The 13,942-nt window shown below is 40.4% G+C and overlaps 1 protein-coding gene across 1 annotated transcript in view; it reads left to right on the top strand.

Moving 5' to 3' along the window:
* The window catches only part of DNAH6 (dynein axonemal heavy chain 6), a 283,738-nt gene that overhangs the window by 168,683 nt on the left and 101,113 nt on the right, over positions 1 to 13,942 (top strand). Inside the window, exons 46-48 of the mRNA XM_027555566.1 lie at positions 1,289 to 1,520; positions 5,242 to 5,394; positions 12,848 to 12,988. Of these exons, the coding sequence (XP_027411367.1) occupies positions 1,289 to 1,520; positions 5,242 to 5,394; positions 12,848 to 12,988 (526 nt within the window). The remainder of the gene's footprint in view (positions 1 to 1,288; positions 1,521 to 5,241; positions 5,395 to 12,847; positions 12,989 to 13,942) is intronic.

Raw genomic sequence — 13,942 nt, 5'->3', positions numbered from 1 at the left:
TTTTATATTTATATCTCTCTTAGAAAACATTGTGTTTTGCTTCTCTTCTTTGACTTTTTTTCCTGACCCTCAGTAACTTCCTCAGATCAATGGGTTCAACTCCGAGGTTTTTTTCTTTTATTTCAACTCTGTCCCTTCGTTTCTTCTACAATTCCTATAGTGTGGTCTCTGTGATTCCATTTGTTTCTCCTAGATTTGTCATCCTTATATTCCATTTTCTCTCATCATTTTTAATATCATTTTTTTTATTTGAGTTCTGGGTAAATGTCTTGAGTTTGTCTTCTACTCTACCCATTCAGTTTTTCACTGTATCCTATTTTCAAGATCCATCTTCCACTAATGTTTTCACTTTGGTAGTCAGGTTTTCCATCTTCAATCAGTTTTTCCTAAACTTGGATTTTTCCCCCCATTTCTGAGTGCTCACTCCAGTATCATGATGGCATTTAAAAAAATCTTTATTGTTAACATGAATCAGAAATTGTACATAGTAAATCCACTTCAGATTGTTCCTGTTGATCTTTTCTTGAGCTGCAGTCTCTTTTCTTATGTTCAGTGATTTTTCTGCTTTCTCACCCTTAGAAAAAAAGACCTGCTTGCCAATATAATGATTAATGTAAGTCGTGGCCTAAATCAGCATTCCTGATAGACCCTTCACACTTTAAAGGGAGAAGAGATTTTTTTTTATTGGAATATAATTGCTTTACAATGTTGTGTTCATTTCTGCTGTATGATGAAGGGAATCAGCTATATGTATTCACATATCCTCTCCCCCTTGAACCTCCCTCCAACCCGCCCCTCTAGGTCATCACAGAGTACCAAGCTGAGCTCCCTATGCTATACAACAGCTTCCCACTAGGTTAACTGTTTCACATATGGTAGTGTATATATGCCAATCCTAATCTCCTAATTCATCCCACCCTCCTCTTCTCTGCCTTTGTCTACGTGTCTGTTCTCTCCGTCTACATTTCTATTCCTGCCCTGCAAATGGGTTCATCTGTACCATTTTTTTTATTCCACATGTATGTATTTAATATAGTATATTTGTTTTTCTCAATTTTCATGACCAAGGTCAACTGCCTATAGGAAATGGACGAGAGATAGCTATAAGGAAACCCCCAGGGTTTTTCTCCCAACCATGAACCTCAGACATACCCTGTTCTTTCCTGTGGCCTTTGGCTGGGGAATAACCCTCCAGCATCCACTAGCCTTCCACTCTGGGGTGGGGCCTCAGTGCAGAAGCCACATTTGTACCCCATAACTAAACCTTTTTCTGCTTTGTCTCCCACAGGATCGCTCGCATGATTCGTCAGGAGAGAGGCAACGCCCTGCTGGTTGGAGTGGGAGGCACAGGAAAGCAGTCTCTTACAAGGCTCGCAGCTCATATATGTGGTTATAGATGTTTGCAGATTGAGTTGAGCCGGGGGTATAATTATGACAGTTTTCATGAGGACCTGAGGAAGCTGTACAAACTGGCTGGTGTAGAAGACAGGAATATGGTTTTCCTCTTCACAGACACCCAGGTACCCATTTAAATAACCAAAGAGCAAGAACAGGAAAGGGAAAGGCTACCCTCTCCAGTGTTCTGGCCTAGAGAATTCCAGGGACTGTATAGTCCATGGGGTCACAAAGAGTTGGACACGACTGAGTGACTTTCACACAAAAACAAGAACAGGAAAAGGACACTTGTTATAATCGCATGTGTCCTTCGAATAGCTTGTATGAATGATGTAGTTCAGGGAATCTTTCCATCTAATAACAGAGTTCTTGGACCCTATAAAATACTACTTCTTTTAACAACTATTACTTCCACCTTTAAATTCTACATAAGAAAATGTAATCAGAGGTTAAGAGCATTAAGAAGGGACTTAACTTGGAGAGGAAGGACATAGACAGCAGAAGGTGATAAACTATTTCTGTGGAGGCAAATATAAAAAAGTAATTCCCTAAGTGAGATCAATTAGAGACATATGCTTTACTCAAGAAAAGGGAAAAATAATGGCTATATTTTAGTTAAATTAACTTTAAAGTAGGATTACATCCATGTCTACCACAACCAATTTAACTGATTTTGAATTTATTCTCTAATAAAGTGGCTCAACTGCTAAAGAATCCACCTGCAATGTGGAAGACCTGGGTTTGATTCCTGGGTTGGGAAGATCCCCTGGAGAAGGGAAGGGCTACCCACTCCAGTATTCTGGCCTAGAGAATTCCATGGACTGTACAGTCCATGGGGTTACAGAGTCAGACACAACTGAGCGACTTTCACTTCACTTCACTTCATTTTCTACATTGATTACACTTGGGTATTTTAATATCAGGGAAAATAAATAACTAATAAGGACTTACTGTATAGCACAGGGAACTCTACTCAATACTCTATAATGGCCTATATGGGAAAAGAATCTAAAAAAAGAGTAGATAAGTATATGTATAACTGATTCACTTTGTTTTACATCTGAAACTAACACAACATTTTAAATCAACTATACTCCAATAAAAATTTTAATACATATATATAAATTTTTTAATTAAAATTTTCTAATAACAGAAATCAGCCAAAGAATAAATGATAAATCTTACACATAAATATTTTAACTTCATTTTAGTTTCCCAAACACTGTAAACATGACTAAGTATGATCACAAAATGGGAAAAATATTTTTAATATATGTTACACGCAGTGAGCTTGTATCTGAGTTTGTAAATACCTTTTACAAATGAGAATTGAATATGTGGCCACCACCAGCTCCCCACTGGGCCCCGGGAGCTGCACGTGGAGGCACTGCTGGGGACGTCAGTGAGCCTTGCCACCTCTGCAAACGTTCCGCAGTGTTCGAAGAGTGCACATGCAGTTGATCCTGTGGATCCCAGTAGCCAGAGTGGAAGAGACATGACCTTCACATACCACATGCCCCCATATTTGATGCCCTGCCTCCTAGACCTGGAGTCTAACACCCCAGTGTGCCCCAAGCTACAGGTAAAAGTCTCCCCTTACTAAAATCATCCCATGAAATCTGAAAGAAGTGATTGCTTCTTCGAATGCACTGACACTACTTAAGTCTACAGGGATTGCGAAGAATCGGGGGAATGTAACTCCACAGTAAACCTCCTATAACTGGCCCCAAGAAATGGAGATCCACAAGTTGGCCCACAAAGAATTCAAAATAATCATTCTAAAGATTCTCTGAGAGTCACAAGAGAACACAGATAAACAATTTCATGACATCAGGAAAATAATGCAAGAACAAAGTGACAGCAAGTGACATCACCAAGATGGCCATATAGCTCAGTCCCCACTTTGCTCCGCCCCACAAGAACAACTAACAGTTATTCATGGATAAGACATGGAGAAAGTCCTAGAACATGAGGGTGAAGCTGAAGCATACCCCTGTGCCACAGAAACTGAGACAGACCATGTTAGAAGGATAAGAGGAGCAGTTACACACTGACCACACTGCCCTACCCCCAGGCCATCACAGCACCACATTAAGAGGTCTCTCCCGAGCCTACCAGTTCCTCCAGTGGAAAGAAAGAGGCCAGGATGGACATCCTGCTCCCCAATGTTCTGGGCCACACTGGGGTTTCACTCCAGTCTCAAATCACAGAGATGGTGAGAGACTCTGCAGCACTTGACCCCTAGGAATCCAGTTGTGTTATAGAAGGCCTGAGGATATAATAGCCAGCACTCTGATCATGACAGACCAAGTTCTTACCCTCAGCACCCAAGTAGTGGTCCAAGCCAGCAGCTTTACTCATCTGCAAAGTCAGTCTGACCAAGGAGCTCAGCAGATGCAGATCTGCCTGATTCGAAGTCCTCAAAGGAAGTGCCTTGCCAGCCCTAGAGCCTGGTCAGGCCCCCCACTCACCCAGGCAGGGGAACTGAGTCACACCCTGCTCTCTGCTGAGTGTAGCTCTTGGCCCTTCCCAGCCAAAGAACCTGACCAGAACACCTGGAAAACTGTGTAGCCCAGCAGTGCTTAGGAGAGTCTGGCAGGAAGAGCAGATCACCCACACAGCAAAGCCAGTGACCCACTCAGCCAGGCAGGATGGCTAGAGTCAAGACCACAGACATCCTTGCACATGAAGCCAGTTATTCCACTCTGCCACGACAGGAAAGCTAATTCCTAGCCCCACCTACTGCTAAGTATAGTACCCAGTTCTGATAGTCTAGGAAACCTGATCAGAGAACCCAGGCAATCACTAAGTTCATCCTATAATCAGCAAGTTCATCCTTGCTCATTCAAAACCAAGCCGGAAGTCCTGTCCAACTGTTCTCAGCCAGTAGCATCACCCATGACCTCAGAGCTTAGGCATTGTCCTCACCCCAAAATAGACACTGATAGCAAGTCCCACGGGCTCAAAGACGTTACCAGTTGACATGTCCAGAAACGCAAACTGAGCTGACTGGCCAAGAACAATCTCTGCCGAAGTGAACCAGTAAAATCTGGAAGGGGACATCGTTTACTCTTCTTCTGGAATTTTATCTCATTCCTGGAAATGGCAATCCACTCCAGTATTTCTGCCTGGAGAATCCCATGACTAAAGGAGCCTCGTGGGCTACAGCCCATGGGGTCACAAAGAGTCAGACAGGACTGAGCTTCTAACACTTTCACTTTTCTTTTATTTGCAACATACTCTTCTGTTGCCTCATTTTGCCTAATTCTGTTTTTATTTCTATGCACTAAGTAGGTCATTCTCATTCATCATTGCTCTGTAAATAGTTGTAATTTTGGTGTCCCCATGGGAGGAGGTGAGCTCAGGGTTATCCTGCTTTAACATCTTGGCTACTTCCCAAGATTGTTGTAGTTGTTCAGTTGCCAAGTTGTGTCTGACTTTTGCAACCCCATGAACTACAGCATGCCAGGCTTCCCTGTCCTTCACTCTCTCCTGGAGTTTACTCAGATTCATGTCCATAGAGTCAGTGCCATCCAACCATCTCATTCTCTGTCGCCCCCTTCTCCTCCTGCCCTCAATCTTTCCCAGCATCATGGTTTTTTTCCAATGAATCAGCTCTTGGCATCAGATGGCCAAAGTATTGGAGCTTCAGCATCAGTTCTTCCAGTAAATACTCAGGGTTGATTTCCTTTAGTATTGACTGGTTTGATCCCCCAAGGTTATCTTCTTTTAAAGATAAAATTAACTCAGTGTGAATTTTAGATCATATATTTGCTTTATAATGTATAGGAAGTAAATGTAAAATGGTTGACTAACTTATAATGACCACTCTGCTTTCTTCTACAGATTGTAGTGGAAGAGTTTCTAGAAGATATAAATAACATTCTGAACTCAGGTGAAGTGCCTAATTTATTTGAAAAGGATGAACTGGAGCAGGTTTTAGCAGCCACCAGACCAAGAGCAAAAGAAGTAGGAATTTCCGAGGGAAATAGAGATGAGGTAGGACGTGTCAAAATGGTAATAAGATTTTGGAAAAGAAAAAGTTGTCTCAGCCTTTTTCCAGTCATCCACAAACCCTTTTAAGCAGTCCATGGATAGAATTTTTTCAACGTAATTTGTTTTTAATCCTATGTACTTTATTTCCTACATTTAAAGCATTGGTTCATGAGACTTGCAGAGATGATTAGGGAAAGCACAAAACAGAATCCCTACTACCTACAGAGGGTCATGCTGCTGCTGCTGCTAAGTCGCTTCCGTCGTAGCCAACTCTGTGTGACCCCAGAGACGGAAGCCCACCAGGCTCCCCCGTCCCTGGGATTCTCCAGGCAAGAACACTGGAGTGGGTTGCCATTTCCTTCTCCAATGCATGAAAGTGAAAAGTGAAGGTGAGAGAGTTTGGAAAGATGGCGGAGGAGTAGGACGGGGAGAACACTTTCTCCCCCACAAATTCATCAAAAGAGCATTTAAACGTCGAGTAAATTCCACAAAACAACTTCTGAATGCCGGCAGAGGACATCAGGCACCCAGAAAAGCAACCCAACTCTTCGAAAGGAGGAGCTCATCAAATGCCTCCATACCGACACTGAAACCAAGCACCACACAAGGGCCAATAAGTTCCAGGGCAAGACATACCAAGCAAATTCTCCAGCAACAAAGGAACACAGCCCTGAGCTTCAAGATACAGGCTGCCCAAAGTCACCCCAAAACTATAGACATCTCATAACTCATTACTGGACATTTCATTGCACTCCAGAGAGAAGAAATACAGCTCCACCCACCAGAACACCGACACAAGCTTCCCTAACCAGGAAACCTTGACAAGCCACCTGTACAAACCCACACACAGCGAGGAAACACCACAATAAAGAGAACTCCACAAACTGCCAGAATACAGAAAGGACACCCCAAACTCAGCAATTTAAACAAGATGAAGAGACAGAGGAATACTCAGCAGATAAAGGAACAGGATAAATGCCCACCAAACCAAACAAAAGAGGAAGAGATAGGGAATCTACCTGATAAAGAATTCCGAATAATGATAGTGAAATTGATCCAAAATCTTGAAACTAAAATGGAATCACAGATAAATAGCCTGGAGACAAGGATTGAGAAGATGCAAGAAAGGTTTAACAAGGACCTAGAAGAAATAAAAAAGAGTCAATATATAATGAATAATGCAATAAGTGAAATTAAAAACACTCTGGAGGCAACAAATAGTAGAATAACAGAGGCAGAAGACAGGATTAGTGAATTAGAAGATAGAATGGTAGAAATAAATGAATCAGAGAGGATAAAAGAAAAACGAATTAAAAGAAATGAGGACAATCTCAGAGACCTCCAGGACAATATTAAACGCTACAACATTCGAATCATAGGGGTTCCAGAAGAAGAAGACAAAAAGAAAGACCATGAGAAAATACTTGAGGAGATAATAGTGGAAAACTTCCCTAAAATGGGGAAGGAAATAATCACCCAAGTCCAAGAAACCCAGAGAGTCCCAAACAGGATAAACCCAAGGAGAAACACCCCAAGACACATATTAATCAAATTAACAAAGATCAAACACAAAGAACAAATATTAAAAGCAGCAAGGGAAAAACAACAAATAACACACAAGGGAATTCCCATAAGGATAACAGCGGATCTTTCAATAGAAACTCTTCAAGCCAGGAGGGAATGGCAAGACATACTTAAAATGATGAAAGAAAATAACCTACAGCCCAGATTATTGTACCCAGCAAAGATCTCATTCAAGTATGAAGGAGAAATCAAAAGCTTTTCAGACAAGCAAAAGCTGAGAGAATTCTGCACCACCAAACCAGCTCTCCAACAAATACTAAAGGATATTCTATAGACAGGAAACACAAAAACGGTGTATAAACTCGAACCCAAAACAATAAAGTAAATGGCAACGGGAACATACTTATCAGTAATTACCTTAAACGTAAATGGGTTGAATGCCCCAACCAAAAGACAAAGACTGGCTGAATGGATACAAAAACAAGACCCCTACATATGTTGTCTACAAGAGACCCACCTCAAAACAGGGGACACATACAGACTGAAAGTGAAGGGCTGGAAAAAGATTTTCCATGCAAATAGGGACCAAAAGAAAGCAGGAGTAGCAATACTCATATCAGATAAAATAGACTTTAAAACAAAGGCTGTGAAAAGAGACAAAGAAGGTCACTACATAATGATCAAAGGATCAATCCAAGAAGAAGATATAACAATTATAAATATATATGCACCCAACACGGGAGCACCACAGTACGTAAGACAAATGCTAACAAGTATGAAAGGAGAAATTAACAATAACACAATAATAGTGGGAGACTTTAATACCCCACTTACACCTATGGATAGATCAACTAAACAGAAAATTAACAAGGAAACACAAACTTTAAACGATACAATAGACCAGTTAGACCTAATTGATATCTATAGGACATTTCATCCCAAAACAATGAATTTCACCTTTTTCTCAAGCGCACATGGAACCTTCTCCAGGATAGATCACATCCTGGGCCATAAAGCTAGCCTTGGTAAATTCAAAAAGATAGAAATCATTCCAAGCATTTTTTCTGACCACAATGCAGTAAGATTAGATCTCAATTACAGGAGAAAAACTATTAAAAATTCCAACATATGGAGGCTGAACAACACGCTGCTGAATAACCAACAAATCACAGAAGAAATCAAAAAAGAAATCAAAATTTGCATAGAAACGAATGAAAATGAAAACACAACAACCCAAAACCTGTGGGACACGGTAAAAGCAGTCCTAAGAGGAAAGTTCATAGCAATACAGGCACACCTCAAGAAACAAGAAAAAAGTCAAATAAATAACCTAACTCTACACCTAAAGCAACTAGAAAAGGAAGAAATGAAGAACCCCAGGGTTAGTAGAAGGAAAGAAATCTTAAAAATTAGAGCAGAAATAAATGCAAAAGAAACAAAAGAGACCATAGCAAAAATCAACAAAACCAAAAGCTGGTTCTTTGAAAGGATAAGTAAAATTGACAAACCATTAGCCAGACTCATCAAGAAACAAAGGGAGAAAAATCAAATCAACAAAATTAGAAACGAAAATGGAGAGATCACAACAGACAACACAGAAATACAAAGGATCATAAGAGACTACTATCAACAATTATATGCCAATAAAATGGACAACGTGGAAGAAATGGACAAATTCTTAGAAAAGTACAACTTTCCAAAACTGGACCAGGAAGAAATAGAAAATCTTAACAGACCCATCACAAGCATGGAAATTGAAACTGTAATCAAAAATCTTCCAGCAAACAAAAGCCCCGGTCCAGACGGCTTCACAGCTGAATTCTACCAAAAATTTAGAGAAGAGCTAACACCTATCCTGCTCAAACTCTTCCAGAAAATTGCAGAGGAAAGTAAACTTCCAAACTCATTCTATGAGGCCACCATCACCCTAATACCAAAACCTGACAAAGATCCCACAAAAAAAGAAAACTACAGGCCAATATCACTGATGAACATAGATGCAAAAATCCTTAACAAAATTCTAGCAATCAGAATCCAACAACACATTAAAAAGATCATACACCATGATCAAGTGGGCTTTATCCCAGGGATGCAAGGATTCTTCAATATCCGCAAATCAATCAATGTAATACACCACATTAACAAATTGAAAAATAAAAACCATATGATTATCTCAATAGATGCAGAGAAAGCCTTTGACAAAATTCAACATCCATTTATGATAAAAACTCTCCAGAAAGCAGGAATAGAAGGAACATACCTCAACATAATAAAAGCTATATATGACAAACCCACAGCAAACATTATCCTCAATGGTGAAAAATTGAAAGCATTTCCTCTAAAGTCAGGAACAAGACAAGGGTGCCCACTTTCACCATTACTATTTAACATAGTTTTGGAAGTTTTGGCCACAGCAGTCAGAGCAGAAAAAGAAATAAAAGGAATCCAAATTGGAAAAGAAGAAGTAAAACTCTCACTATTTGCAGATGACATGATCCTCTACATAGAAAACCCTAAAGAGTCCACCAGAAAATTACTAGAAATAATCAATGACTACAGTAAAGTTGCAGGATATAAAATCAACACACAGAAATCCCTTGCATTCCTATACACTAATAATGAGAAAACAGAAAGAGAAATTAAGGAAACAATTCCATTCACCATTGCAACAGAAAGAATAAAATACTTAGGAATATATCTACCTAAAGAAACTAAAGACCTATATATAGAAAACTATAAAACACTGGTGAAAGAAATCAAAGAGGACACTAATAGATGGAGAAATATACCATGTTCATGGATTGGAAGAATCAATATAGTGAAAATGAGTATACTACCCAAAGCAATTTATAGATTCAACGCAATCCCTATCAAGCTACCAACAGTATTCTTCACAGAGCTAGAACAAATAATTTCACAATTTGTATGGAAATACAAAAAACCTCGACTAGCCAAAGCGATCTTGAGAAAGAAGAATGGAACTGGAGGAATCAACCTACCTGACTTCAGGCTCTACTACAAAGCCACAGTTATCAAGACAGTATGGTACTGGCACAAAGACAGAAATATTGATCAATGGAATAAAATAGAAAGCCCAGAGATAAATCCACGCACATATGGACACCTTATCTTCGACAAAGGAGGCAAGAATATACAATGGATTAAAGACAATCTCTTTAACAAGAGGTGCTGGGAAATCTGGTCAACCACTTGTAAAAGAATGAAACTGGACCACTTTCTAACACCATACACAAAAATAAACTCAAAATGGATTAAAGATCTAAATGTAAGACCAGAAACTATAAAACTCCTAGAGGAGAACATAGGCAAAACACTCTCCGACATACATCACAGCAGGATCCTCTATGACCCACCTCCCAGAATATTAGAAATAAAAGCAAAAATAAACAAATGGGACCTAATTAACCTTAAAAGCTTCTGCACATCAAAGGAAACTATTAGCAAGGTGAAAAGACAGCCTTCAGAATGGGAGAAAATAATAGCAAATGAAGCAACTGACAAACAACTAATCTCAAAAATATACAAGCAACTCCTACAGCTCAACTCCAGAAAAATAAACGACCCAATCAAAAAATGGGCCAAAGAACTAAATAGACATTTCTCCAAAAAAGACATACAGATGGCTAACAAACACATGAAAAGATGCTCAACATCACTCATTATCAGAGAAATGCAAATCAAAACCACTATGAGGTACCATTTCACACCAGTCAGAATGGCTGCGATCCAAAAGTCTACAAATAATAAATGCTGGAGAGGGTGTGGAGAAAAGGGAACCCTCTTACACTGTTGGTGGGAATGCAAACTAGTACAGCCACTATGGAGAACAGTGTGGAGATTCCTTAAAAAACTGGAAATAGAACTGCCTTATGATCCAGCAACCCCACTGCTGGGCATACACACTGAGGAAACCAGAAGGGAAAGAGACACGTGTACCCCAATGTTCATCGCAGCACTGTTTATAATAGCCAAGACATGGAAGCAACCTAGATGTCCATCAGCAGATGAATGGATAAGAAAGCTGTGGTACATATACACAATGGAGTATTACTCAGCCATTAAAAAGAATACATTTGAATCAGTTCTAATGAGGTGGATGAAACTGGAGCCTATTATACAGAGTGAAGTAAGCCAGAAGGAAAAACATAAATACAGTATTCTAACGCATATATATGGAATTTAGAAAGATGGTAACAATAACCCTGTGTACGAGACAGCAAAAGAGACACTGATGTATAGAACAGTCTTAAGGACTCTGTGGGAGAGGGAGAAGGTGGGAAGATTTGGGAGAATGACATTGTAACATGTAAAATATCATGTAAGAAACGAGTTGCCAGTCCAGGTTCGATGCACGATACTGGATGCTTGGGGCTAGAGCACTGGGACGACCCAGAGGGATGGTATGGGGAGGGAGGAGGGAGGAGGGTTCAGGATGGGGAACACATGTATACCTATGGTGGATTCATTTTGATGTTTGGCAAAACTAATACAATTATGTAAAGTTTAAAAATAAAATAAAATTAAAAAAAAAAAAAAGTGAAGGTGAAGTCACTCAGTTGTGTCCGACTCCTAGTGACCCCATGAACTGCAGCCTATCAGGCTCCTCCGTCCATGGGATTTGCCAGGCAAGAGTACTGGAGTGGGTTGCCATTGCCTTCTCCACAGAGGGTCATAGTCCTATTTTTACTGGAAAACTTCTCTTATCCTTCTTTAATACAAGTTTATTTCACACACCCCCAGTGCCCTGCCTGAGGAGTTCAGTGCTTTTGACTCCGTGTCCTGTCAGCAAGAGGCGTCCCAGGTGACTCAGTGGTAAAGAATCCTCCTGAAAATGCAGCAGACTCACGTTCAATCCCTGGGTCCATCATGAAGATCCCCTAGAGAAGGAAATGGCAACCCACTGCAGTATTCTTGACTGGGAAACCCCATGGGCAGAGAAGCTTGGCAGGCTATAGTCCATGGGGTCGCAAAAAGAATTGCACATGACTTCACAACTAAACAACAACAATAGCCTATCAGCAGAATAATGAAATGCATTCTCTTTCTCTCTCTTACACACACACGCACAAAACACAGCTGCGGTCCACTCTCATTTCTCCAACATTGTGCTAGATTCTCTAAGCCACTGTTTGTCTATCCCAGGTCTTTCTCTTCTTTCTGCATCTTATCTTTTTTGGCCACTCTTTCTCATATTGTCTCTTCTGTGTCCTTTCATGAGAATTCCCTCCACTGCTAGGTCAGGACTTATGGGCACAGACAACTATTATAAGCAGAAGTGGCTTTAACATTGGAAGGGCTAAACAAAGGGCTAAACAAATTCATGCCATGCTGAATTCCTTGGAATGATTATGAAATGACACTGTAGAAGTCAACAGTCAGGGACACTGCTGTGTCTGCCACAGTCATTCTGCTGAGCCAGGAAGCCTCTACCCCAGAATGCTCCTGCTTCAGCTCCCAAGCCGTGTGTCCCCCACCATGTTGGGAGCAGCTGAAGTAAGGAGCCACATCCAGGGATAGTGACAGGAGGTCCATGCCATTTCTGCTGGGCTCTGCACCTGCAAAAATACTTGCCCTGCCCCGTGTCTCTCTCTCCCAGTGGTCTTCTACCTCAAAGCAAAATTTTGTATGAACACACCTCTCCACTTTATTCAAGGGGTCTCTCAAATCCACTGATGAAGAGTGCTCATCTCACATCCCAAACCCAACTTGCAACAGAGTCTGAAAATTTTCATTTAATCTTTTGAGGCTGCATGAGAAGAAGGGACTTGGAATGGGATGTTAAAACAATTCACGCGTCCACTCCACAAACTTTTTAAATTTGGTATTGGTAGAGTCAGATGCAATAGCCAGCACTTCTTTTCATCATGGGTTCAGCCTTATTCTAAATTGAAAGTATCTTTCTTTTTGTCAGGTGTTTCAATATTTCATTAGCAGAGTCCGTCAGAAGCTGCACATTGTGCTCTGCATGAGCCCTGTTGGGGAGGCCTTCCGGTCCCGATGCCGGATGTTTCCATCCCTTGTGAACTGCTGCACCATTGACTGGTTTGTCCAGGTCAGTGACATCACAACATATATCTTTAAGAAGTTGGACTTGCTTGACTTTAACTTTTTTTTATTAAAGTGTAATTGATTTACAGTGTTACAGGTGTATAGCAAAGTGATTCAGTTACATATATATTCAGTTATACCTATGTACACATATATATATATATATTGGATTATTTTCCATTTAGGTTATTACAAAATATTGAATACAATTCCCTGTGCTATACAGTAGGTCCTTGTTGTTTATCTGTTTTATATATGTGAAAGTCTTAGTCACTCAGTGGTGTCCAACTCTACAACCCCATGGACTGTAGCCCACTAGACTCCTTTGTCCATGCTATTCTCCAGGCAAGAACACTGGAGTGGGTGGCCATTCCCTTCTCCAGGAGATCTTCCCAACCCAGGGATTGAACCCCAGTCTCCTGCCTTAAGGGAAGATTCTCTACCATCTGCTGCTGCTGCTGCCAAGTCGCTTCAGTCGTGTTCGACTCTGTGCGACCCCATAGATGGCAGCCCACCATCTGAGCCACCTATATATAATTGTATGCATATGTTAATCCCAAATTCTCAATTTACCCCTGCCCCCACCTCTCCCCTTTAGTAACCACAAGTTTGTTTACTACGTCTGTGAGTCTGTTTCTGTTTTGTAAGTTCATTTGTATCATTTTTTTAGATTCCACATATAAGTGACATCATATGATATTTGTCTTTCTCTGTCCAACTTCACTCAGTATGATCATCTCTAGGTCTATCCATGCTGCTTTTAAATGGCAATATTTCATTCTATTTTATAGCTGATTAGTATTCCATTGTGTATATGTGCATATGTGTGTGTATACATGTGTATATCACATCGTCTTTATCCATTTATCTGTATATGGACAATTAGGCCACTTCCATGTCCTGGCTATTGTAAATAGTACTGCTGTGAACATTGGGGGCCGTGTATCTTTTCGAATTA

This window comes from Bos indicus x Bos taurus, chromosome 11 (assembly GCF_003369695.1).
Source record: "Bos indicus x Bos taurus breed Angus x Brahman F1 hybrid chromosome 11, Bos_hybrid_MaternalHap_v2.0, whole genome shotgun sequence".
In the NCBI taxonomy this organism is placed as follows: Eukaryota; Metazoa; Chordata; class Mammalia; order Artiodactyla; family Bovidae; genus Bos; species Bos indicus x Bos taurus.
The sequence above is the reverse complement of the archived record's forward strand: the minus strand, read 5'-3'. Positions and strand labels throughout refer to the sequence as shown.